The sequence below is a fragment of the Parasteatoda tepidariorum genome, chromosome 4 (genome assembly GCF_982258835.1).
Source record: "Parasteatoda tepidariorum strain Cologne lab strain chromosome 4, Ptep-v5.0, whole genome shotgun sequence".
Classification (NCBI taxonomy): domain Eukaryota; kingdom Metazoa; phylum Arthropoda; class Arachnida; order Araneae; family Theridiidae; genus Parasteatoda; species Parasteatoda tepidariorum.
This window is the reverse complement of record NC_141758.1, coordinates 89960467-89987832: the sequence shown is the minus strand read 5'-3', so window position 1 is coordinate 89987832 and position 27366 is coordinate 89960467. Positions and strand designations below refer to the sequence as shown.

Here is a 27366-nt window from a genome sequence, read left to right as displayed (position 1 = left end):
TTAATCAAGAATTTCTTTAATGGGACTCACAAATTTTATGTCTGTGTCTTCCAAACTGACTTGACACAGATTTTGACAAATACAAATTTCTGACTACATAAACAGATTTACATATCAATAACTTAAAACAAACAAACACTTGTTCACAAAAATGGAGAAAAATCAATCTTTGGTAAATTGTGTATAAGCTGTACACTATGACGTACATAAACAGTTATAGAAATCAGGGTGCTGCAATAATACATAGGAAAACAACAAAATTATCAACATCTCAGCCTTTTCTCCCCGTAAATCTTCAAGAACATGCTGAGAGCAACTTATGTAAGTGATAGATATCACTTACATAAGTTGCTCTCAGCAATGTAAGTAAAATAATCAATACTTTATGTAACAATACATGTATTTTTAATCTTCCTAAATCTGAGATTCTCAAGCCGAGAAAAAAGAATTATGTATACACTACTTTGAAAAGTTTAAAAGCTATCTCCATGTTGTCTCCATTCATTCTAGTTACTTTTGCCATTATCATACGCGTTATGACAAAATTTGTTAAAGAAATAGATGCGTCGAAAATAACAGCTAATAACAGCGTAGTCAAATTATTCAACAAAAAATAAGCACTGAAAAATATTTTTAAGCACTTTAAAAAAAATATCATTAATTAGGCAGGGTTAGAAAGGTTTTGACAATTGACAGTTTTATCTTGATTTAACCGTCATGTCAAAAAAAATAATAACTCTTGGCATTGTTTTTGACAATCGTCAAAAATCAGCAAATTTTGAATCGGGGTAAAACGAATGGCGTTTTCATACGCAACGGACTGACAATACACCGAAATAGATTGGAGTTGAAGTAATTGTGAAAACGTTGAATAGAATAATGTGAACTGCGTCTTTTTGCATAATTCGAAGTGAAAATCGACATAGTAAAGGAAAAATCTCAATTAGAAAAAAGGGGAAATTAAGCACTTCTTAAACACACCCAATGAAAAAAGCAGGCTTTTAAAAATCAAAAATAAGCACCTTTAAGCGCTTTTTAAAAACGCTACACACCCTGTAAATGACAAGGTAGGTAGGTGAAGGTTTAAAGTATCATTTTAGTAAATATGAGTTAGTTATTTTTTAAATTTACATTGACAATAGAAAAGAAAGAATATGCCCAACCTTAATTACTTTTCCATAATCTTTTGATTGACGAAACGACATTAAATAAAATTATTTGGTTCAAGGCGTTTGCACTATCGGCATTTTAATTTCTGCAATTCGAAATTCCTTTTAAGGTTACTTGCTAGCTGCTTACTGCCGAATGCACACTAAGAATGCTTTTCCATTACAAAAACACCCAAGGCTTTTTACTTAGCATTTTCAACTACTGAGATCCATGAAATTTAAATACTTGAAAAAATAGGCTTACATTCTATACAGATAAAAATAAAATCTTCGAAGAATAAAATCTAAAAATCGAACAAAATAAAATCTTCTGAATAAGTACTTTTCTCACAAAGTTTGTAAATTATGAACTATTCTCGAAGTAGATGCAATTCCAGAATATAAAAACTAGATTGAATATTTTCAATAAAATATAGATACACACTTATTTAAATTTATGTTATTTCTACAAAAAATCAATTTTTTTAAAGAAAAGTTTAGTTCAAAATAAAAATTTATTAAAATTGAATTTTTTGACATAAAACAATCTGTATTGCAAACACTAAATCAAAACTGTAACTAAACTGTTTTATACTGTAACATAGGGAGAGCAATCAAACTTTTAAAGAATAATCAACAACCAGTTAGCCAAAGCTTGTTTTAATATCTAAGCACCACACAAATATTTAAAGCTTGTAAAACCAGATATACATTTCAACAACTTTGAAATACAGTAAATGCAATATTTACAACTGGGTGCAAACATAATTTCACAACCATTAAAAATATATATATTTATTTATAAAAACTGTTTTTAAATTTTAACAACCTTTGATTAAAAAAAAAAATTACATTACAATATCACAAGAGTTTGATGAGAAAATTATTTAGATACCTTTACCAGCCAATAATCGTGAAAACAATTATATAAATTGAAAGATCAAAATTCAATCAATTACTTGAGTTTATGTATGAATCTAATGATCCGGAGAATGTCGACGAAGAGGTTAATAATATAGAGGTACAAATTCAAAACAGCAAAAATGTATTCTTTAGGTGAGATAGAATATTTGTGATGACCTCCAATCAAAATTTGAGTATCACAAACCAAGCACTGAAAAATAATCAATATTTAAAAATATGAATAATTATATTCTATCTAGAAAAATATATTTAGTGCATCCACAAATTCAAAATATATTTTAATGAAACTTGATAAGGAATGAATATGTTCAATATCAATCTATCATTAAGGATTTGGTTCGTATAAAAATTAGGGGAAAAAATTCAACTAAGCTTTTCATGTAAATGATCTAATGAAATTTTAATTTGCAACAAATATAAAATTTCCAAAATAATTTTTTTTAACTATGCCCAACCTTTTAAACAATAAAATATAAAATGCTAGCTTCATGTATAATATAGGGATACAAAAATTCAAAAAGTGAAGAAACTAAATTAACCCAATAAGACATGTACATGTTAAGAAACTATTAGGTATAAGATTACAAAACAAGAAAAATTATAGGAAATTAAAAAATAAAAAGAATGTGTTTCGGACAAAAATTTGAAGATTACTTTGTGTGCAGCAAATTTTTTAACAAGATAATTTTTTTAACAATAAACAAGAGAATTGATAAATCTTAGGTATATCATTAGGAAATGAACGGGCTAAAAAATATAGCATTCAAAAAAATTTCAAATCACCTTGAAATAATTAACTGTTACTAAACAATATGAAATTTTAATTAAGTAAGATTATACCACAATATAAAACAAATGAGCAATATAAATCAGGGTACGGAGCCAAATTATTCAATACAAACTAAGCACTTTTCAAGCACTCAAAAAATATTTTTTAAGCACTTTAAAAAAATATCATAATTAGGCAGGATTGGAAAGTTTTTGACAATTGACGATTTAATCGTGTTTCAATAGTCATATAAAAAAAAATTTGGCATTGTTTTTGACAATTGTCAACAATTATATAATTTTTAATCATGTAAAACGAATGAAGTTTTCATACGCTACGGATTGACGATAAGCCGAAATAGATTGGGGCCGAAACAATTGGGCAAATGTTGAAACGAACAATTTAACCTGTGTCTTTTGCATAATTCGAAGCGAAAATCAACATAGTAAAGGAAAAATCTCATTTTGAAAAATGGAAAATTAAGCACTTTTTAAAAACACCCAATGAAAAAAGCACCTTTCAGGGCTTTTAAAAATCGAAAATAAGCACCTCTAAGCACTTTTTAAAAACACTAAGCACCCTGTAAATATCAATGATATAAATAGCAAAACTGACCATGTAAAACGGGGTTTAATTGACAATACTTAATAAAAATTAAACAGTAAATGATCCCCTAACACAGTGTTTTCCAAAGTGAGGTACGCGTAAACCCAGGGGTATGGGAACAGTTAAGAGGGGGTACGCGTTCTTATGCAAAATATCTTACAACAAACGAAACTTCAAAAAATTTTGTTTAACAAAGCTAGCCATGGAAATTTACGATTACGTATTTTTGTATTGGGTTGTTTTTTGCAAAATAACAGGTAATAATTAGTGGCGTCAAAAGCCAGTTTTGATTCTTAACTTTTGTGTAATTTTTTTATCACAGCAAAAACAATATCCAAAAAAAGAAAAATAAGCATATTTTTAAAAAAAATACATTCAATTTTTTATTCGTGGTAATTCAAAAAATTTAGAAAGGGTAAACAAAAGACATAAGTTTGGGAAACACTGCCCTAACAAATCACATTAAAAAATTTAAATTAACAACACCTGACATTATTATATATTTTTCCCCCAATGCCCACCTGGAGAATGACCTTTCGTTGTCATACAGGCACCTGAAGGGCAGATTTGCCCGCCACTCTTTCAGGGGTACCATATTAGGTGGGCCAACGTTGCTCCAACAGTAAGGACAGATAGAACAGAGAAGGAAAGAACATCTATTCCTTGCCCAGGATTAGAACCAAGAACCTTTCTGACGCCAGGTCAGTTCCCTGACCCCTACACAGGCGGTCGTTATAATATTTATCGATTGAAGGATTATAAACCTTGTGTCTAGTAGATCAGCTACTACCGTACTTTAGACGGCAAAGAATGTTAAACACAAAAATGGACTTACGTATAACTTTTTGCATCATACATGGAATCACACACATAGATTTAAAAGACTAACAGCTAAATTGTAAACAATTATCTTTACTTCTCATTAAATCACATTTTTAGAACCTAATCATTGATGACATAAATAAAATTCATTATAATAATTTTTTTAAGAAATTTACCACTATAGCAACAAATAGAAAATTGAAGAATAAAAAACATATCGTGCTGTTTAAACACACATTTAAAATAAGGTAATGCAGTACTGGATGCTATATGAATCATAATGCAGGAATTTTAATTACAGTACATCATGTAAAATTATTCTATACCATAGAAAATATGAGAGCACCGACACAAGTATAAACCAGATGTACAATCTAGAAATGAATGATATGATCAATAAAGTATGGATAATTCTGATTTGGTACGTAACATACAAAGTAAGTATTATTAGAAGATATAATGAAGGGAAAAAATGACAAATACATACCTTATCATGAAGGAAAATAGCCAAAATTCCAAAGATAACTAAGCACAACAGAGCCACACACAGAAATACTCTCATCATGGTAAAATCATACTGTTAATGAAAGACAACATTTAAAATTTATGGGAAAATAATGATATAAAATTGAATAAATTAAATCCAAATATTACCTTGGTTTGAAACGCAAAAACAGTCAAACCCAAACATATAAACTAAATAGAAAGAAAAGTCAAAATTATTATTATTATTATTTTTTGGTTGAAAAAGGTACATATTGAGATTTTACTTTGCAATGAATTATGTTTCACTTACTGCACAAATTCCAGCAGCCCACATGACTTCCTCAGCTTTAAAAGTGCTAAAATAAGATAAAGACATTATCTAAACAAGAAACTAGTCAAGTGTTTAAAAAAAGCAAAAATTAATACTAAATAGATAAATATAATACTTCCTGTTTTTTATGGAAGTACAGTGGAGCATCGTTTATACGACGATCACTTATACGACGTTTACATTTATACGACGTTTTAGTGTGGTCCCAAATCATTCCTATTCATTTTAATGTAAAAATATATAGTTTATACGGCGCACAGAATCGGTTATACGTCGGTTTTTCGATTTTGTTCACGTTTATTTAATTTTTTATTTTTTCTTGTGTATTTAAAAAAGGGCGGCATTTGCCAACATGAATGATACAGAAAAGGGTGCCAACAAGAATGCTTGGATGACGACCGTAATTTTTACTAGATGACTGAAAAAACTAGACAATATTATGAAGAGGCAAAAACGAAAAACTTTGCTATTCATCGACCAATGTCCAGCGCACCCATCGATACTAATTATTTTGGAAAATGTTAAAGCTCTCTTTTGTCCTGCAAATTGCACAAGTGCGCATCAGCCATTAGATTTGGCCGTGATTAGAAATCTAAAATTGCATCATAGAAAGCAGTAAGTTCAACTCGCTATTCAAAGCATTGTAGAGACTAATAGCAGGAAAATATAATTAAAGGTAACATACATTCAAACTGCTCACTGCAATTTTTCTTCTTTGGTTATTTGTTTGTTTTGCTTTGTCTAATTTAGAAATTTATGTAAATCAACACGTTAAACATTAAAATTAACTGAAAACAGAGTGAGTTTCAGTTTTAGAAGTAAAAATCGATTATACGACGTTATCGTTTATACGACGTTTTTCTGTGGTCCCTTCGGCGTCGTATTAGCGATGCTCCACTGTCCCTACAAAACGAAAGAAAGGAACACAGATATGAGGAAGAAAATTACAAAACAAGTTACAGCAAAGAAAAAAAAAAGTTTATTAAAATAAAAAAAGATACTTCGCTCAAGAAATGATGTTTTTTTCCTTCATTTTTAGAAAGAACAGCATAATTTTTAAAGAAAATTATAAAAACGTTTTATATTTTAATAAAATATGACGCAGAGTGGGGATTTTGTTACAAATTCAGACATTCTGAATACCATAAAAATGGGGAGGGATTCCATTTAAAAAAAATTTGAGTGATCTAAATCCATGACTTTCCATATTTTTTTTAAAAAAAAGTTAAATTCATGACAAATTTTGTTCAATACCGTAATTCATGACTTTTTATGATTTTTCAAGACTTTCCAGGTGCGGGGATACCCTGTCAGAAGAACAATTAAAAGTCTCAGTCCCTTAATGTTAACTTCATTTTTTGCATATTTCGATTTTTGTATAAGTGAATCAAACAATTCAAGTGAATCAAACAATTTTCGCTCACAATAATAAGACTTGTTTATAAATGTTTTAGATAGAGAAGAATAGGGAAAAAAGAGAAATTAACATTAAAACGCATCACTAAAAGGCATAGTTCCAAATTTTTTAAAAATAATTTTTCAAAATCTATTTCTCAGAAATCTAGGCCAGTTGGATGATTTTAATTAAATACTCTGGTTGATAATAGGCAATGGTAGAATTTATGGTGTCAATCTGCAACATTATCCTCATAAACCCAAATTTATCTGTGAGGTCAAAGCCGGTTCAGAGATAATTATTATAAAAAATCAGCTTAATATATATATATATATATATATATATATATATATATATATACCTAAAGTTGCACACGCAATTATATGGTTGAATTGTATCCAAAAAGCTTTTTTTATTTAAATTCAATAAAAAAGGGAATAAATTCCTATACTGTAAAAACCAGCAATTAAGTAACAATTTACTTTCCATTTTTATTTACTTTTTGTGTTCTATGCTGCATGCTGTCAATTCAGCATCTCATCAGCATTGCTCAAGAGGAGAATTCACAGTGGTACACATAAATCACAATAAAGAAATAAATTTTATAAATTCTGATGAAAAGGATGATTAATACTGGAATAAAAGCTATCCATTTCAAAAGACAAAAATAATCTGCAGTTTATTACCAGTGCAATAAGGTATTTAAGTTTCATAAAAATTAGTTTTTTACACTCAAATTTATTCAAACATTTTTGAAGTGATAAGTCTCATTTTGAGAAATTTAAAAGCTCTTCCTTTTTTTTCTTTTCATTTGGACACTAATAAAAGTTTATACATGCATTCAGTGGCTCTAAAAAAATAAAGCAACACCAAAAATATTTCATTTCAACATTTGCATTTTCCTTTGGAAGAAATAACACATTCAATACTACTGCAAATATTAAAGACATGTAACCCAATCAGAATAAAAATACTAAAATGGCAAATTGAGAGCATGTTTTGAGATATTAAATACGCAATAGCAGAAAAAAAATACTGAAAAGTCACATGTCTGATTAAGATATACTACATTATATACTGGAATTGTCTAAATGTGATATATATATTTTTACACAGACTTTAGAGCATTACCATTTTTTTCCTAAGCTTATATTTCTAAAAATTTCTTTATCCAGAAATACCCATAAAAAAAAATTATTGTTACCTATCACTTTACCAGCGGTAAGTGATATTTTACGAGTTCTTAAATGATTATTGAGATTCTAACTATTACGAAGAAAAAAAGGAATTAAAACTAGAAAAGACACCTGAATTGAAAAGTTTGATAACCCTAGATTTAAACAGTTAATTGCAATCATACATATAATTATTTTACTTACCAACTTGCAACTCCTAGGAGAAAAGATAAAACAAATGTCTGAAAAGAATTTAATAATATTATTTCAATTATAAACATAATATTAGATATATATGGTATAAACTGATAGATATTGAGCAGATTGGTGCTAACATACAATTCATTCATGATGTCAAAAAAAAAAAAAAATCTAGGCAAGAAAAACCATCAAAAGTCAATTTTAAAACTAAAAAGGACTAAGAGATTGGAGAAAACACCACATGTGTCTGTATAAAAAGTAATATTATACAAACACAATCTTCATCTAAATTTATTTTTAATCTTACTTTGATAAACGTGTATTAAGTTCCATACTGGAAAAAAAATTTATAAATTTTTTCTTAAAATAGGTACATTTTCCCCCAAAAATAATTCATTGTCATTATGTATTAAAGATGTTTGAAACAGCTTTTTTCGTTAGAGAATATTAGTAATATTAAATATGTTATCAAATTTAAAAGACTAAAAAATATATATTTAGTAGGAAAATTTTGTAATAAACTGCAACCATTAAGTATAATTTACCTTTTAAATTCTACACAACAAAATAATACAGTCTTTACTTTTTATTAATTATGTGATCAAAATAAAGATCAAAATTTCTTTACATGATTTTAAGATTATTTGCACTTTGACAAGTGTAGATCATTAGATCAAAAGTTATTAAGAATGTTTTTATTATTTAATTTTACTGATTTTATTATAAATAAGCTTCTAACATATATTAAAAACGAAACATTTTTAACGGCAATTTCGAGCACTTTAGTTCAGTGCTTTAATTCTTCAGAATTGTTCTATGTTTGCTATACAATTTAAAAAGATAGTGTTAAACATTAACACATTTTTGAATGAAAGCTATAACACTTATTTCCTTTCTTTTATTGAATATTAGAACAGTTTTATATTTATATAGAAATATGTATTACTATCAATAATTTTTCTCAAATCGCACATTTTTTTCAATGAATAAAAAAAAAATTAATCAATATAGGTAACTTTATTATAATTTTTAGCAAATGTCAAAACTGATCAAAATTATTAAGTTTTAAGTTTCTTTTTCTCTTATTGCAAGAATTTCATTTAATTGATTAGTTCACAATACATATGGGGCTAAAAGCTTTCTAAATTTTTACTGTTTGTAAAAAATTATATTTCAAACATAAGCCTACTTTGATTTCGTTTTTAATGATTAGAAATAATTATTTTTAAATTGTATCCTTTAAAGAAAATAAACCCCAGATCAGGGCACCATTTTCTATCTATATGATGCTAGTCAAAATTTAAAATTTAACTGAGGTTAATTAAATTAGTTGTCTCACAATAGTATCGAAGTATATGTGTTTTTAATCAATGATTATGCTAAATTGCTACAGTAATTTCCGGTAAATAGGCCGCACCGCCGTACTGGCCGCACCCGCAAAAAACATCGTTAAAAATTTCAATTTTCATCTTATAGGCCGCACCGTCCTAAAGGCCGCACTTTCGTTTTTTCGATCGATCATCGATTTTTATCAAATATCACATGTGGGAAAATACTCATAAAAAATAATAATCTTTAAAACAAAAACTCTATACTTAGAAAAAAGTTATTGATAAATATTTTTTTTTATGTATACTCATTACATTATCATCATCATTTTTATGTATACTTATCATAAAAAAAAAAAGAATTGAGAATGATCCTAAGTTAAGGATGTGTATGCGATAAAAAATAAACTAATCACAAAATAAATCAGCATTTATTTATTTATACTTTTCAAATATTTTTGAGCATATATCTATTCAAAACCATCGAAATCTGATTCTTCACTGCCGGATATTCAGCACTTAATCTGATCCCTTTTTCTTTTTTTTTTCTTAGAAGAAATTTTTATTAACAAGAGAAAAAAAAATCAATATAATTCTCTTTTTATTTGAATTTTATTCTGATGAAGTAACTTTATTTTATCTTTAAAAAAAAAAAACATGAAAACAAATCTGAGTCAAAGGAAACATCTGTTTCTAAAAGCAGTTTAAAATAAAGGGAAAAGTAAAAACATCTGCATTTCCAATGAACAAAATAAAGAAATGCAAGTTGGAAGAAACTGATAAATCAATCTTGACAGCTGTGGAAATGCTCTACTCATTTGTCCCCATTTTTTCCCCCTCCAGTTTGACCATAAATTAGCCACACCCTTTTGAAATTGAAACTACCAAGTGGGATACAAAATGAATTCTATCCCTTTTGAGGCTTCTTTTTATTCGATGTAAATCAATCTCTTTTGTTTTTTATTAGATATTAATTGCTATTTTTTTTTATTATTTGAAAGCTAGTTTTTATTTTTAAATTGTATTTAGTTGTTAGCTTGTTTTTTAATCATTAGTTGTTAGCTTATTAAAAATATATATTGTTATTTCTATAATATAGATAATTATTTTAATTAATGAAATTTCTTAAGATGGGACATTTTTAAATTCACCCCATCATAATCTACGATCAAAACTGAACTAAATTTACTGTAATTAATTAATTTTCGGAAATTAACAGTATAAATGAATTATCGTAATATATGGGCGCCATATTGGAATTTCCGAAAGCGATCCGAAATTCGGCAAATTCATTTAAAAAAATAAGAAAGAAAAACGTTACCAGAGTAAACATTACGAATTAAGTTCGTTATTTTGGAAAATTTTTGCTAAACATCTGATTTTGAATAAATCCACCTAGATCAAAAAATTCTCACTTGTGGGATGGGATAAAAAAATTCTACATATAGGCCGCATCGGCGTACAGGCCGCGCATCGTGACAGCCCAACTTTTAAACACGTATAGGCCGCGGCCTATTTACCGGAAATTACTGTATATGTTTTTAATCAATGATTTTAAAAAAGCATAAATGTAATATTATTACAATTAGATTATTTGTAATAGTTTTTCAAAAAACATTCTTTTTTCTTGATTAAATAAAATATGATGTTTTACTATATGATTACAAGATGATTACATACTTCAAATATTGCTTTATGTATTTAAAAAAATATGAAAGGGCATAAATTTGTTATTTTTCTGTAGATATGCCTCTGCATATGAGGTCTTAACAACTGAGTTTCTTTTATAAGGATAGTTAAAAATGAGTAAAAGGGTTGACACAAAAGGTGAAACTCTCTGCGAACATAAGCATTTACAATTATTCATGCTATTTGTAAACTTAGAACAGAAAATATAAAAATTTGCATTAAAAAAAACAAATACAACAACACATGCATTAACATATTCTAAATACTACAACTTTTGCATAAATCGTTTTATTTTAAGGAATACAGAATTTTTTTTTAAAAATTGAAAATAACTTACAAAAAGAAAGAGACAAATGAAATTTAATGGAAAGGTTCTTCTCATATTAACACAGCAAGTCATAGCAATCATCAATATTACCATCATAACACTGAAAGAATTTTTAGAAATTAAAAGGTAAAATAATAGAGAATTTAATAAATATTAATCTTTAAATAAAATTATGATAACACATTTAATTGGTAAAACAAATATTTAAAAAATATCTTCATGATGTCTTCAGCTAGTTACCTTATTGGTTGAATGAAAATAAACACATTTCTAATTTGTGGATTGCGGGTTTATAAAAAAATTTACAATATTTGCATAACACTTTCTTGTACGTAAACTCTTTTTGATTTATTTAAATGTTTGTACGCCAAATGTAAAGAATAACTTTTGTAGTAAAATAATGGAAAGTTGCTTAAATACATGTTGCCTAAGCCGGAAAAAAAAGTTGAAAGAAAATGAACAGTGAAGATTAATATAGCTTCAATAGCTATATTCAATTTCTGGCTCGCCTATGTAAAAAGTACATCAGCAGCTGATTAAGCAAATTTCTTTTTTCTTCTGATTATCTCTCATAGCTTTTTCTTCCACTTCTTAGACTTTTAAAATTTTCATTAAAAAAAATCCATCAATCTTTCCATAATTTTATTTTTCTAATCTTAGATACTCCTCTTTATTTTCTTCTGGTCTTTCAGATAAAGATGACATAATCCTTATATATCATCTTTATTTATGGGAATCTCTGAAATCGTAGAATAAAGCTTTATAGCATGTTTAATCACTAACTTGTCATTTAATCAATAATTTTACAAAACTCTATATGGGATACAGAAAATCCTCACTTTATCTCACTGCATCAATGAGACAATGACAGACAAACATTAAAGAGCTTACTTATACGTGAATATTTGAAGTGTCCCCAAAAAAGATCCATTCTTGAATCACTGCTAATAGTGAAATTCACTTTCTGCTAATAAAATTTTCTAGTCACATTTAGCATCATTTTTTCATGTTAGTAAATACATATTTTGTCAATAGAAGTAGCACTTTTTTAGATTGCTATGCGTCCAGTTCTCAGTAACTTTTGAAAAAATATGCAGTTGGGCCAATCAGCAGAAAAAAACTTTAGCCAAGTGAATAAAAAATATTTTGCCGAATAAGTTTTCTACATCCAACTTAGTTATTGATCCGAATTAAACTGTTGATACAGTAACTATCAAAATAATTGAAATGTCAAGAAAAAGAGGAAATTCAACTGAAACACATGTCTGTAATAGTGCTAGAAAGAAAGAAGAAAAAAAATTTTCAGTTCTCACAATTTGGCATTGTTGTAATTTCTTTTATCACAAAATGAAACATTTGTCCAGATTTGTAAATTAGGGCACAAAAACCATGATGCAGTTGTAAATTTGACAGTAAATTCTTTCCTTTAGAAATATTAATAATGCCATTATGCAATTATAGGTACACATCTAACCTGTTATTTTTGCACAATTTATTGATATTTTTTTCATAATATTAAGTTTTTTATTCCCAATGCTCATTTTTTAAAGGTACATTTATTTCTGTATCAATGCAACAAAAAAGACCTGAATTTTTATTTCAGTATCAAATAGATGTATTAGAACTACTCATTCCAACCTTTGAAAATTTTCTAATTATGAATCATATAACTTTGAGCTTTCTTCAATGAAATTCACTGTTGTGTCTGCTTTCTTATTGTTTTCCAAATTTTTCAGATTGAGTAAATTCGCCACCTTAATACAGACAATATTTTGTGGCCAATCACTATTCAAGAAGTTTTTCAATTGCTTGTGTTCTTTTCCCTCTCACTCTCCTTTTTTTTTTTTTTTTTTTCAAAAAAAAAATTTTTTTATTACTGTTTACTAATATTACTAATAAATATTACTAGCCACTAAATAAATAGGAGAATCTTAATATTCTTCAATTCCTTTAAAAAATATTAATCAATCCATATTTCTCATCTTCAATTATAGTTTGACATTTATAAGTTGCCAGATTTATAATTCACTTACAGGTTTATCAGAAGTCTACCTCAATAACTTGAGTTGCAAACTTACACTGTTGAGAACAGTTTCAGTTTGTTGAGAACAGTTTCTTCTGAGCCCTTAAAAATTGCTTCTAAATGTCAGTATACAACTTCTTCAGGCTGCTTGGACAAATGCATAATATGAAACTGAAGTTCCTTCTTTACTGTATTATTTTTAGTATCATCATCAAACAACAGTTTTTGAAAACAGTTTGTTTAGACTAATTAAGTGGTTTTTGATAATATGAGACATCAACATAAAATATCCAAAAAATGTTTATTAAATTAAAAAATTAAGCACGGATTAAATTATAATAAAAATTACGATTTAGAGGATTATTAAATTAAATTAATTAAAAATCCAATAAACTTTTAAAAACGGATTAGTAATTTTACTTTAACCGATACAGTGCCCGCTGTTTATTAAAATCACTTTCGTTTTATGCTCTTTTGATTTTATTAAGAGGCGATTCAACATTTGAAAAAAAAATCACATTTTTAAGATATATTCTAAATGCACACACTTTAAAAGCTGAAATAATGGCAACATTAATGCTTTATTCAACTAATTTAATTATTTTAATAAAGTAAAACCCTACATAAGATTAAATTTACAAAACTTTTGCAAAAAACCGATCAATGGTTGCTTGAGTTACACTATTTAAAATTAACTTTTCAACATCATTTGAGAGTTTATGGAAGTTTTTATAGTTTCGATATTTCCTCCTCTTTGTTCTAAAGCTTGCCGCAATACATTAAGTGCTTTTCTGACTTTCGTTGAAGATGAGTTTATTTCATCTTCTGAGTCTGATTCTTCCATTTCTTGATTGGAAATAACTTTGCAATTTTTGATGTCAGTAACAATTTCAGAATCAGATTTTTCTCCTGATGTTTGTAGGTTATCGTCAATAGCTACGTAACATGAAAAATTCTCATCCATTTCATTTTCTTCATTACTGAGCATTTCTTCGAAACAGTTATCAGCTCCATCACCAGTGCTTAATCCACACTTTTTAAAGCAATTTGATATTGTTTGGGTTGAAACAATGTCACATGAGTTACGAATCAAATGCATTGATTCCAAAATCATAAGGGATTTCGATAGTTTGTTTGCAGTTAAGAGTTTCGAAGAGCTGTCACAGCCTATGTCACTAATGATTTTTTGAACAACCATTTTTCTGTAATGAAACTTGAATGATCTTATGATTCCCTGATCAAGGGGTTTAATAATAGCTGTAGTGTTTGGTGGCAAAAACACTAATTTAATGTTTTTCAAACTCAAGTCCTTATCAGCAGGGTGCGCAGAACAATTGTCTAAAAGTAAGACGACCTTTTCATTTTTCAGCTCCTTGTCCCATTCAAGAAGAAATTTTGTGAAGATGCTGGATGTCATCCATGCGTTATAGCTGTTGGCATAACTGGTGGGCAGGTGTTTTACTCCTTTAAAACATCGAGGTTTTAAACTCTTTCCTATCACTAAAGGGTTTTTTTTCACAGTTCCTGTCATGTTGCATGTTAGCAGCACGGTTAGTCTTTCCTTCATTTTTTTACATCCACCAGTGGATTCATTTTTAAACAGCAGTGTATGTTCAGGAAGTGCTCGGAAAAATAATCCTGTTTCATCTGTGTTGAAAATTTGCTCTGGTTTATAGTCTTTGATGAGTGTTGGCCACACGTCGTTTACCCAATCGGCAGCAGAGCTAAAATCAGCATCTTGCTTTTCACCATGCAATTTACGATAGACAATGTTGTTGCGTTCTTTCCATCAGGTTAGCCACCCATCTGTAGCTTTAAAATCAGAATCACCAAATAAGTTAGCAAACTGTGCTTTGTGAAATAAAATTCCACAGGAAATTGGAATTCTTCGTTCGCGTGCATTTTTGAAGCATTCTAACAGAGCCATTTCAATTTCCTCCGATTTTCTTCACGCTTTCTTGACAGATTTCCATTCTTTTTTATTTCCTCGGAAATATTTATCCTTTGTTTCAGAATGTCGAAAAGAGCAGTTTGGGAAATCCCTAATTTAATTGAAGCTTCACGTTGACTACATTTAGGAAGCTTATCATAGTTTTGCAACACTTCGAATTTATCTTTAAGGCTCAAATCCTTCCTTTTCGGCATGCTGATAAAATTTAACACCAAACGAAGTTAAAAATGATATGTGCTCTTACTCTAACTATAATTTACTCAAATGGCTTAAATAATATGGGCGCACAGACAGTTTTTGGAAATCTATTCATGTTCTCTGTTAAGATAGATAACAAAAGAAACTTCTCTCCCTGCTATGGTTCATTCAATAAAAAGTAAGATAAGAATTCAACCCCTTCGACCCCCTGTTGAGGGAGATAGGTTTCTCCAAACTTCATTCAAGTCAAGGAATTGACGTTGTTAAATTGATTTCTATGAACTCTCCGCTTACCACCCACATTTTTCCTTAACTCTTACACTATGTATATCACAGGAAAGTGCTAACCACACCTGTTTCACAGGCTTGTGAGTAACTGTTGCTTCTTCTAAAATAATCTTTAAACTTCGAAAAAATAAAATTTTATAAATAAGAACAAAAAAAGCTGAGATATCGCACTTTTGATTTATTATGTGGTCAAAATTTTGATTTTAAAAAGCGGCGGTGTTGATTTTATTAAAGGATGTTTTTAACATGTATTAATATTGCAACGATTCGGGTCTTGCCGATTTGATTTTATAAAGCGGCTGATTTTATTATCCGGTGATTTTATTAGCGGCGGGCACTGTACAACTTTTTGAATGTACCTTGGTCTAGTTCAGGGGTGGCGAACCTTTATGCACCGAAGCGCCATTTTTTTCAAAAATTGTTTAATGAGGTCATAGGCGTGCCGTCAAATAATTTTAACTTCGGGATTATTGGGAAAGTAATAATACTAAATACTATCAAAACTCTTTATTTACTATAAAGAAGAAAAAAAAACATTTTGCAGTGTCTCGGTTATAAGCATAATTCAACTTAAAGTAACATCAGTGTGAATTCTGTTGTTGCAGATTAGATGACAAATAACTTATATTAGGTTGTAAGATGTTAGTTTAAGCAGGTCTGTTAAATATCTTTTTGCTGGTTATTTATTGTTAGCCTGTTTTTTATGGTTACTAATTTTTTTTTGGCATTAATTATAAATTTTTTTGTTAATAATTTTTAATATTTTCATTTCTTTTTATAAATTTTAATTTAATTGTTATTATGCTTCGTAGTGAACTTTGTGATCAGTGGCGTGCCCAAAATAGTGTGTCGCGTGCCATTTATGTGCCATTGGTTCGCCATCCCTGGTCTAGTCATACAAACTAATGCAAAAGCCTTTTACCAGTAAACCAGAACAAATGCATAATGAATAAACCTAAGTACTCAAATGTAACTAATAGAACAAACCAGGACTTAAATTTAAAAATAAAATAAAAATATAAAAAAGCACAACTTACAGGGTAAAGATAATCATCTTGGGGTGTTGCACTGTATAATTTTGCACAGAATCACTAAAAAAATACATATGAGGTTAGAAACAAAAAATACTTCAAAATTATATGGTTGACAGCTACTTATTTCATTTTTATAAAATTAAAATCGCTTAATTTAAATTATATAATGGTTTGTACAGTGAAAGAACAAGTGTAATCAAATTATATAAGAGTCATTCCAATGTATTCATGTGGGAGATTTCATAGTAAAGTTCTGATATATATTTCTTTTTTTTAATAAAAACTATTTTTTTAAAAATGTTATTTGCATTTTTTTAGCTACACTATTTTGAAATTTATTTTCATTTGAGAAAAAAAATTTAAAATAGAATACCAAAAAATTACATTGCACATTCTCAAAATTCTGAACTTTCTCCACAAATTTCTAAAACTTTTTCACAAATTTTATGTACTTGTGTTATCTATTTTTTAAAACTATGCCAAATGATGAGAGTTAAATAATGTTACTTGACATTTCCAAAGCAAAACTCGCAATATCTGTATTTTTTCACATTGTGAAAAATTAGTTACTCTAACTGTAACATAAGAAAGTTATTTTAAACATACTTGGTTAATTGTACAGTGCAGAATCTCTTATCCGAAAATCAGAAAACCGGAAAACCAGATAACCGGAATGAAATTCGGAACCGGAAATAAATTTTCCTCAATTAAAAAAAAAAACATTTCTTGCAAGATTTTGAGCCCATTTTGTTATTTAGAGCGTACGGCGTATCGAGTTGACGAAAGAACTGATTTAGAGAACGGATCAAAAGCCGTTTGTAGACGAATCTCACATAAGCACAAATAGCTTATATATGTTATTAATATAAGCCATATATATATAAGCCTGTATATAATAATTCCATATATATATAAGCCATAACATATATAAGCCTGTATATAATTTTTATTTCATAATTTCTTTCCTTATTTAAACTTAAGTGTATTATTTTTTATCATTTTTTATTTTTTCTAAAACTATTTCAAAATTATTTTTTAGTTTCGTTTTATGAACATTAAAAAAACGGCATTATGTAGCGATTCAGAAAACCGGAAAAATCAGTTTTCCGGAATCACTATGGTCCCGACCATTCCGGATAATCGGTTCTCTACTGTATATAATAATACATAATTTGAAAATGCAAATGATTTTTGATACAAAAATAAAAACTTCGTTAATTCATATGACTTGTTAAAATTCATAGCATTCTCAGTATTTAAAAATTAAATATTTTATAAAGTTGTTACTGATCCATTGAAAGGCTCTAACAACAAACAATTACTCATGAATTTGCCCAGCATCCCCCAAAATTCTTTAGCCCCTACTGCAGGCTTGCCACAGAAAAAAAATGAACAAAATAGTTGCTTCTAGTAGTTGCCTCTATTTTGGATCAAGATTAATAAAAAATCACAGATTTCATAATAAATTAATTAAAAGAAAGTGTGATGAAATGTCTCTAAAAATAACGAATTATTTCACTTTGAAAGGAGAAAATATATGTTTTTCAATATATCTCGACTTTACTAAACCTGATAATATTAAAAAATAGTATATTATACAGTACAGAAACCATTATACGGAAATCAAAAAACCGGAAAACCGGAACGAAATTTGATAAATTTTCCCGCCATTTTTTTAAAAAAAATTTTAGGATTTTTCTTTCTTTTTTGAAAGATGTTTACCATACCATCATTTTAGCAATAATCATTACTGTATTACTTTCGTTTTTTCTTCTTTTCAAGATTATTTCCAAATATTTTTTTTTTTTAGTTGGGTTTAACAATAAAAAAAACGGCTTTTTGTAGCGATTCAGAAAACCGGAAAAATCAGTTATCCGGAATAGCGATGGTCCCGATCGTTCCGGATAATCGGTTCCCTACTGTACTGATTTTATAAATTAAAATATTTTATTTTAAAGTGTGAATAATGGTTATTATTTAACAAGCTTAATTTTTAAAAAAAAGGCCATTGAATAAAAATTAAATATTAAACATAAAATTTTGCAAAAATAATTTAAAATTGAAATAATATTGCATTCTACAGAGAGGCTCTTAAATCTTAAAATTAAAGAATGAACAGTGAAAAAATAACGTTAGTAATAATATTTGAGCCAAAAACTCACTTGTAAATAAAGAGGCTTATAAATCCAACAGTGATTGCCCACTGGACCATCAATATAGAATACACTTTCTGAATAAAAGCTAGAAAGAAAGTTAACATAAGTAATTTAAAATAGAATAAATGAAAAGCAAAGAAGTTTCCCATTTATTTTATTTTTTTAAATTAATCTGCTTATTATAATACACAAGAGAACTAGCTAAATATTTACATTTATTACTGTTCAAATAAGAATAGTTCAAAATAAAAATTAAAAAGAATAATTATTAGCTTTATAAAACCATAAGAACATATAAAATTGTAACAATTCAAAATAAAAAAACACAAAATAATGCTCAAGCGTGAACAATCATTTAAACGAATTATGATGCTAAAATGTTTTTACTTTATTTATTTAAGTTTTCAAGTAAAAAAGCAATACGTATGAAACACTAAAATACTGTTTTAATGGAACAAGTTTGAAACATTAAGGTGGAAAAATAGAAAAGAAAAATGTGCTAATCAATGTGGCACTCTAAATGAGGAGAAATACCATAAAAATCTTTTCACTGAAGTAAATAGAAAAATCAAAAGTTTCAGTGAAAAATCTTTTCACTGAAGTAAATAGAAAAATCAAAAGTTTCAGTGAAAAATCTTTTCACTGAAGTAAATAGAAAAATCAAAAGTTTCAGTGAAAAATCTTTTCACTGAAGTAAGTTAGAAAAATCAACTTACAGCTCCTGAATAGCAAGATTGGACAAAACCATGACTTTTTAAAGAAAATTTTAAAAAGAGATTTATTAACTTTAAAAACCTACAATGCTCGATACTTATTAAATAATTCAGTTTCTAAAAAAAAAAATGGTTTACTTTAATACATAAAATTAGATAACACTGTGACACTTATGAATTGTTACATAAAAATTTATATTTGTTTTTGCTGTTAAAAAAATGAAAACAGTGAAAAAATATAATAGTTAATTTATAAAGTTATTTTTAATTAAATAATTCTCTAATCATATTATATGCATAAAGTATGCTTAAAAATACACAGTAATTAATTATTTGTAATTTAAAACTTTTAGAAATTCTAAATTACAACTGTGTGAGCCCACAAGATATTCTTCTAAATATATATCTAATATATATCTAATATATAAGATATATATTTATATATATAATATATATATATAAATATATAAGATATATATTTATATATATAATATATATATATAAATATATATCTTCTAAATATGTAACTGGCCAACCCTAATAAGTTACCAAAATACTTACCCATGCGAATGGTTTTCTCTGAAAAACCGCTTCCAAACCCTTCATAAACGGAATCTGTAGAATAATAGGAGTTCGTTTTAAATTCCTTCATGTTCTGTCCTAAAAGAAGTTTTACTACTAAATAGGGTGTAGAGTAACAGGCCTCCTTGTGGTGCATCCTGGATAACGCTAAATCTGTTACAGCCTTTGTCTTTATCTTGCAGTCTTTTCCTACAATAAAGGCATCTCCAATTATTACAAAAAAAAAATTTCTTTTAAGGGCAAGGACAAAGCCAGCCTAAAAAAAATTTTCTGGAATGCTGGTGGCCTGACTCAAGACAAATTCCTTGAACTAAAAACCATTATCTATCAGGTGAAACCAGACATTATTGGTATTGCTGAGAGTGGTGCTGCTGCTGGCCACTTGAAATACTATCCACTTGACCAATACCAGTCTTTTTCTTTACCACGATCAAGGCAAATAGCCTCTGGGATGATTATATTTGTTAAAAGCTCCCTAACGGCTGACACTTTTGTGAAACACTCCATGTCAAAGTTTGGAAAAATACCAGGGGCTTTCGCATTACCTTTGTTTATAATCCCCCGAAGAATAAGCCCAATCTTAACTGTCTGATTAAAGACTAGAACAAACGCTCACATATTTTTGGTGATTTCAATGCCCACTCTCAGAGGTGGGGATATAGACAAAACTGCTCTATTGGCAACTTTTTGGAAGACTTTATTGACTCAAACCAAATTGAGTTCATTAAGAACACCAGAGCTCAACCTACTTTTCTTTCTTATAAGGGTGGGACATCACATCCGGATCTTCTGTTAGCTCACCCAGAACTGACCCAATTCATTATATAAATTTATTTGCTCATTATTGAATTATATAAATTTATTTTGTTCTATTCCAAAAATTACTACATAATTCTAGCTACAAGTTTCCACTTAAGAGTTTCAAACGTTGAGCATTGTTAAATTTCTTAGAAAGGTTTTATTTTTAACCTGTCTGTTTCATTCCTAATTCAAGCCTCAACACTTTTAGGATAAAAAATTGAGAAAAATGGGTAGAGTGACCCGGGGTAATTCACGATCACTCTGGAGTAAATATTGATCACCTAAGTTTTACTTTCAAAAAAATTATTTTTTTTAAATTTGAGACATGGACAAGAATGCTTGTACACTTCACTAAAGTATTGCTACATTTACTTAATAATAGCTTTTTGTTTAATCTAAAAAAATAAGTATCTTTTAAAATGCTTTCTGCATTTTCCATTTCAAAGATGGGTTTCAAAATGTGCACATTTCTGCAAAGATCCCCCTCCTTCTTTTAATAATAAATATTTTAAGTTACTTTCTTCTTCTTTGATATAAAAATAGTGTAAGCTTTTGTTTAATTGTTTCACATCTACTGTAAACATTATAATTGATTATAGGAAACTATATCATATGTTGCCCCCTACAGATGGGGTAATTATTGATCACTGGGTTAATTCCTGATCATTTTCATTTCTTATATAAATACATAGTATAAAAAATAGCTAATAAATAGTTATTTGTCTTTTCTTAAATAACAGTTCATATTTATTAAGTGGAACAACTATAAAATATATTTTAACTATAATCACAAAATTTGTTTTCAACTGTATACAAGACAAATGTGTTCTGATATGCACCATTTCTAGCTTGTCTTACCTTTCTTCTTACCATTGTCTTACCTTTATGTGCGTACATTGTTAGAATAATTTTTAAGTTGATAAATTAACCTAATATAAATATGATGAGAAATTATAAGCCTAAAAAGGATACTAAGCTTCTAGAAAGCAAAAATAGCAAATTTCTTTTAATGATAGAAAATTAAAATTTCAGTGTGAGAGCTGCTGCCTGAGCTAGTGTTAATCTTTATTCCTGCTTTTAAATAAAACGCTTTAATAGCTGCTTAAAAATATCTTTTTGGTTTATTTGTTTGATCTTAATGTTGTATTTGTGAATTACTATTGTATAATTATTTATAAACAGCCCATTTACAATAAAAACTGGTGATCAGTAATTACCCCAGAAATGATCAAGAGAAAGGGTAATTCCTGATCATTAAAAATCTTTTAAATTCTTATTAGACTTTCAAACAAAAGAAGGTAGCATAGGACTCATCTCATACAGCCTCAAACTTCCAGTAAATATTAAAATTCTATCTTGAATAGTTTTTTCACAAAATAGATGTTTGCATTTTTTGATCAGGACTTACCCAAGGTCACCCTAACGTTTTTGTTGAAATGGGGTCCAAAAAAAATTTAATAAAAGCAAAATTGATCCATATTGAACAAATATACATTTTTATAATCACTATACTAATCTAAAACATTAAAAATAAAATACACACTCAATCATTTTGTAATTTTTATAATAATAAATGTTTTTCCGCAAGTGTATGCTAAATGAAATACTACAAAGTATGTCTTAAGAAAGTAATGTAATATATATTTTTAATTTCAAGTATTATTTTTTTTAGTAAAAAAAATTATGCTCATTAAACTTAACTCACTAAACTTTCTCTCTCTCTCTCTCTGAGATTCTAAAGTAAGGCATCTTGAAGTTGAATGTCTGATAAAGCAAGGTCTTTAAGCTATTTTTCAACTGAAGCAATTTGAAACACTTTTTTTTAGCAAGCCATCCATCAAAATAGTGAAATAATGCAATAGTCAAATCAGAAATTTTAGATTCAAAAACATTTAAACCTATCATAAATGCATTATGTAGCATATTTATGCTGCAATATCCCATATTTTACAACCAGACTCCTCTAACTGATTTTATTTCCTTAATCATTAGATTAAATAAGTCTTTGTTAACATTGGGTCCATCACTGGAAAGCATTAGCAAGATTAAAAGAATCAAACCTGCATTGTTTATGGTAGATTTTAGAAGATGTTTTATTACATCTTCTGCATAGCCTAAGAAAAATGTCTCCAAGTGATGAGAATTTTTTAATATTTTTTCAGACCAAAAACAAATTTTATATTATGTAGCCTTTCAAAATTAGCATTCTTTGTAGTTTCATCAAATTCTAAAGTACAGAATGAATTTTTTATCTCATTCAAAAAATCATTCCTGAAACAGGATGCTAATGCATCAGCGATTAGGTAAGTTGCTTTCGTAGGATTAAGTGAAAAGTGTTCCATAGTTGTAACATACAATTAAACACCTTATCTATAGCTTCGTAGGTAGAAATTGGGATATTAGCAGATATCATTTTCAGGCTTTATAAGCTTGACAAAGCTCATTCTAGGAAGGGTAAACAGGACGGGTAGTCAAAAGAATCCACCCTGTTGCCCCTGATGCAATTTAGTGTCCTGGTGTAATAGACTCCATCATACCCTTTTTTTCCTCAACCCTTCTTTATTTTTTCTCCAAACTGTACAATGGATTTCTTAAATTTTCAACTCCTTTTAATAAGTTTGTCATTGCTGCCAATACATAGATTTATATGGGAAAGGAAAAATAGCCATCACACCTCCTTGTTGCACTTGTCTTTAAAAGTTTGCAGTTGCTTCCACTATCATTAAATCATAATTATTAATCATTTTAATTATTAATCATTTTAATTATTAATCATTTTAATTATTAAATCATAACTACAGATTTAATTATTAAATCATAACTATTAAATCATAATAACATACATTTATTAATATATGCATGCATTTCAAATAAATTACTCAGCTAATTAGCTCAATAACTCGATATATATGTTAATTTATTAATAAAAATTAGTAAATATGATTGCTTTGCTACTGTTAGTAAAGTAAAAAATTTCTTTCACTAATTGACAATGTTTTTTCATAGAACGTAAAAAGTCCATAGAAAGAAATTATTGCCCTTTTAGAAGTCCATAATAATGCTTTAATAATAATGCCCTTTCTTTTAACTTTTGCACCCTGCTCTTTTTTCTGCCTAGAATGAGCTCTGAGCTTGATCTTTAATGCTCAGCATACTTAATGATGTGGTAGGACCAGATAAAGCAAGCTGGTCGTAATTTTTTTTTTTTCGCAGCAAAATTTGACTCATATTTTTCCGATTCAGAACGCCTTTTTATAGTATAAAAGCCATTATCAATATTGACAGGAATCAAATTATTTTCGCTTTGGGTAACCCAAACACAATATGCTCGTTAGAATCTATCCAAGCCATTGTTTTAAAAATTTACATTCCCCCCTTTCATAAAAACTATAAGTTTTGAATATTCCAAATAATTTTAATTAGCAAGTGGTTATATTTTTAAAAGAAATTATTTCCCAAAAATAAAGCATTTGACATAAAACACGAAATCGAAATGGGGTAGCTGAAACATTGCATTGAGGAAAGTGTTATCTGTTGATATATATCAAGCTTAGATTCTGTTGATATATATTGCTTAGCTTATAGCTCTCATTGATTTGCAAATGATCGATCTGATTCATATGACGTCAGAGGGTAGAATTTGCGTAAAGGTGCAAGGAGCATACTAGTAAAATAATTAATGACTTTTAATTTTTTAACTTCTTTAAATTACTTTTAAGTTAAAATTTTTTTTGAGAGAGAGCAATGAGTAAAACGTGGTTTTTCTTATGATGGGTGGACTTTTGCGACTGTAATTTTTTTTGCGGACTTTTGGGAAAATTAGAAACCATTTGAGAGGCCTGCTAATTTAATCAATTATTATAATATTGTTATTGATGTGCTTTCCTCTCTTTCCATTTCTTTGTTTAACGTGTCTTTTTCAAAATTTTCTTAAGAACCACAGTTTTTCATACATACATTTTATTACCATTATTTTTCTCTCAGTTTTGTGTCTGATAATTTACCGATAAGTTCGGTTTTAAAACTATTTGTGCAACATTTTTACATTTTATATATAGCTTTGATAAAAACACGTATCGACCACTAAATTAAAATAAATCTGATAATCTTGTAACAAGAAATAAGCACTCTTCGTTATAAGACATAATTGGAGAGACTGAAGAATCATATTGAGTAGCATTAGAATGATCAAAATAAAATTTATTACAACATTAAAGTGATTTAAATTCCACAGGGATAAAGGAAAGAAGATTGAGAGAAAAAATAAATTAATTTAACATGACTATCGTAATAGTTTAAAACCCTTTAGAATAAAAACCACATGGGTTATCACAATCATAATTTTAATAGTTCAAAATCTTAAATTTAAAAAAAAATTCATATGATATAGTTGTTACCTCATGGATTAAAAGAAATAACCACTATTCTCTTCATAAATTTTAAACTGAATAATACATCACGCATTAATAGTAAAAATATATTACAATAATTTTAAAAACATGTGAGATTTGCGAAATAAAATTTATTACAACACAAAAGATGTGAAAGTGATTAAAATCCCACATGGATAAAGGGAAGAACACTGAGAAATAAAAAATAAATTAATTTAAGATCACTATCTTAATAGTTTAAAACCTTAAAATAAAAACCACAAAGGTCACAATCATAATTATACTAGTTCTAAATTTTAAATAAAAAATAATGTATAGCTCATAATTGAGTTGTTACCACATGGGTTAAAAGAAATATCCACGAAAGAACACTGAGAGGGAAAAAAATGAGTTAATTTACGATCACTATCTTAATGCAATAAAATTAACTGTACTGTAACAGTACCTCATGTAAAACCACAAGATTAAAATTCTTAAATTATTAATAAAGTTTTTAAATTATTAATTTTTTTAAATAAAAATCCGATCAGCTTAATTTCGTAATCTAGATTGAATAATTAAATCTAATATTAAATAATAATGAAATCTAATATTTATAAAATTTCCACTTACCAAAATTTATTAACAGCTACACGTTCAACAGAAATGGAGAAAACAACTTTTGTAGCTATCTCACACCACGAAATATAGGAATAAATAAAGTTTTCATAGTACTACGGGGGAGGAGTGATGCAGGAGAGGAAGCAATCGCACCAATGCGCATGCGCTATAAAAAAACTGGTTTGGTTTATCATCTTAGTCATCTTCCACTGCAGAGTTAAAATTTAATTACAACCTCCATCGATGAACATCACGAGCGCTTAAATTCAAAATGGGCGCGATTGGACGCTATTGGCGGAAAATGACATCACTGCTTATTTTTAGGGAATGACATCACCGTCTCTGCCTCCTCATTGGCTCAAATTCCCTGACTACTCTTTAAGACTTATCGGTTAAGCTATATCAGTGATCAAGTAACCGGTTCCAAATCCTTGTTCTTAAATAACGTGTACAAAATCTTCGTTCTTGAATAACGGTGTTAATTGGGTATAATATGAAAAAAACACAACTACTTCGATTTAGTAGGAACAACATATGACGCAATGCTAAACGAATGGAATTTAGTTGTTGTTTATTTAGTTATTGTTATTAGTAGTTGTTGTTATTTGTTTTAGTTGTTGTTGTTTATTTAGTTGTATTTAGTTTCAATAACTTTTCTTTATAATGCAATAAAATCTGGCGAGCAGCTATTTAAACGATCGAACACTTCGTTTGTTTATTTGTGGCTTGAAGTTAGACTCGCAGAAAATGCCGTTCATGGGTTAAATTTAGTAGGAACAACACAACCTGTGACGTAGGCTATATTATACCCAATTCCGAAAGATAAAACTTAGTTCGTTTGCAAGCGTCATATTAGAAGTAATTAATCCTTTACTTAAAAAAATAAGAAAAGCTATTTGACTCTTTTTAACGAAATAAAAATTCTTCAAAGGTACCACAAAATATATAATTCATATGTACTAATATAATTCATATTTAATTTAAAACATTTTATTCATTTTTAAATGGGATGAAGATTTAATTGAACTGAGCATTTTTCAATACAAAAAGCTTATAAGAAATTATTTACAACGAAATTAATATTGTTATAATAAATCAAGATAGATCTGAGCAAAACTACGTCTCTGAGAAAGCAGGCTGCGACAATTAAAATGTTTTACTTTTAACCTTAATGTTATTAATTTTTATTTAGGATGAAGGTTTTTGGGAAAATTATCTCAAAAGTTTGAAATTTCAGATCTAAGGAAATTTTTTAAAGGGTACTTTTATTGCAATACATTGCTTTCATTGAAAATTAAGCATTTCAGATGCGTAATAAGGAAAAAAAAATGTCAATTTTTTAATTACAAATACATATAAGAAATTCTTCACAAAAAAATCCAAAAAAAATGTCAATTTTTTAATTACAAATACGTATAAGAAATTT

General features: G+C 28.0%; 1 protein-coding gene across 3 annotated transcripts; it reads right to left on the bottom strand.

The window, feature by feature from the left end:
* On the bottom strand, positions 1-26178 carry LOC107455340 (protein lifeguard 1). Of its 3 annotated transcripts, none has more exons than XM_043043038.3 (10): positions 25953-26178; positions 20128-20337; positions 18860-18938; positions 16701-16754; positions 11213-11303; positions 7862-7899; positions 5066-5111; positions 4924-4965; positions 4757-4846; positions 1-2262 (listed from the first exon to the last, which is right to left on the bottom strand). In XM_043043038.3, exons 2-10 carry the CDS (start codon positions 20282-20284, stop codon positions 2104-2106), a joined length of 756 nt encoding a protein of 251 aa, XP_042898972.2. In that variant the 5' UTR covers positions 20285-20337; positions 25953-26178; the 3' UTR covers positions 1-2103. The 3 variants fall into 3 exon arrangements, with proteins under 3 accessions (XP_042898972.2, XP_042898973.2, XP_042898974.2); XM_043043039.3 differs by lacking the exon at positions 25953-26178 and adding an exon at positions 22655-22794; XM_043043040.3 differs by lacking the exon at positions 4924-4965 and having other exon boundaries at positions 1975-2262; positions 25953-26094.
* Positions 26179-27366: the final 1188 nt, after the last annotated feature.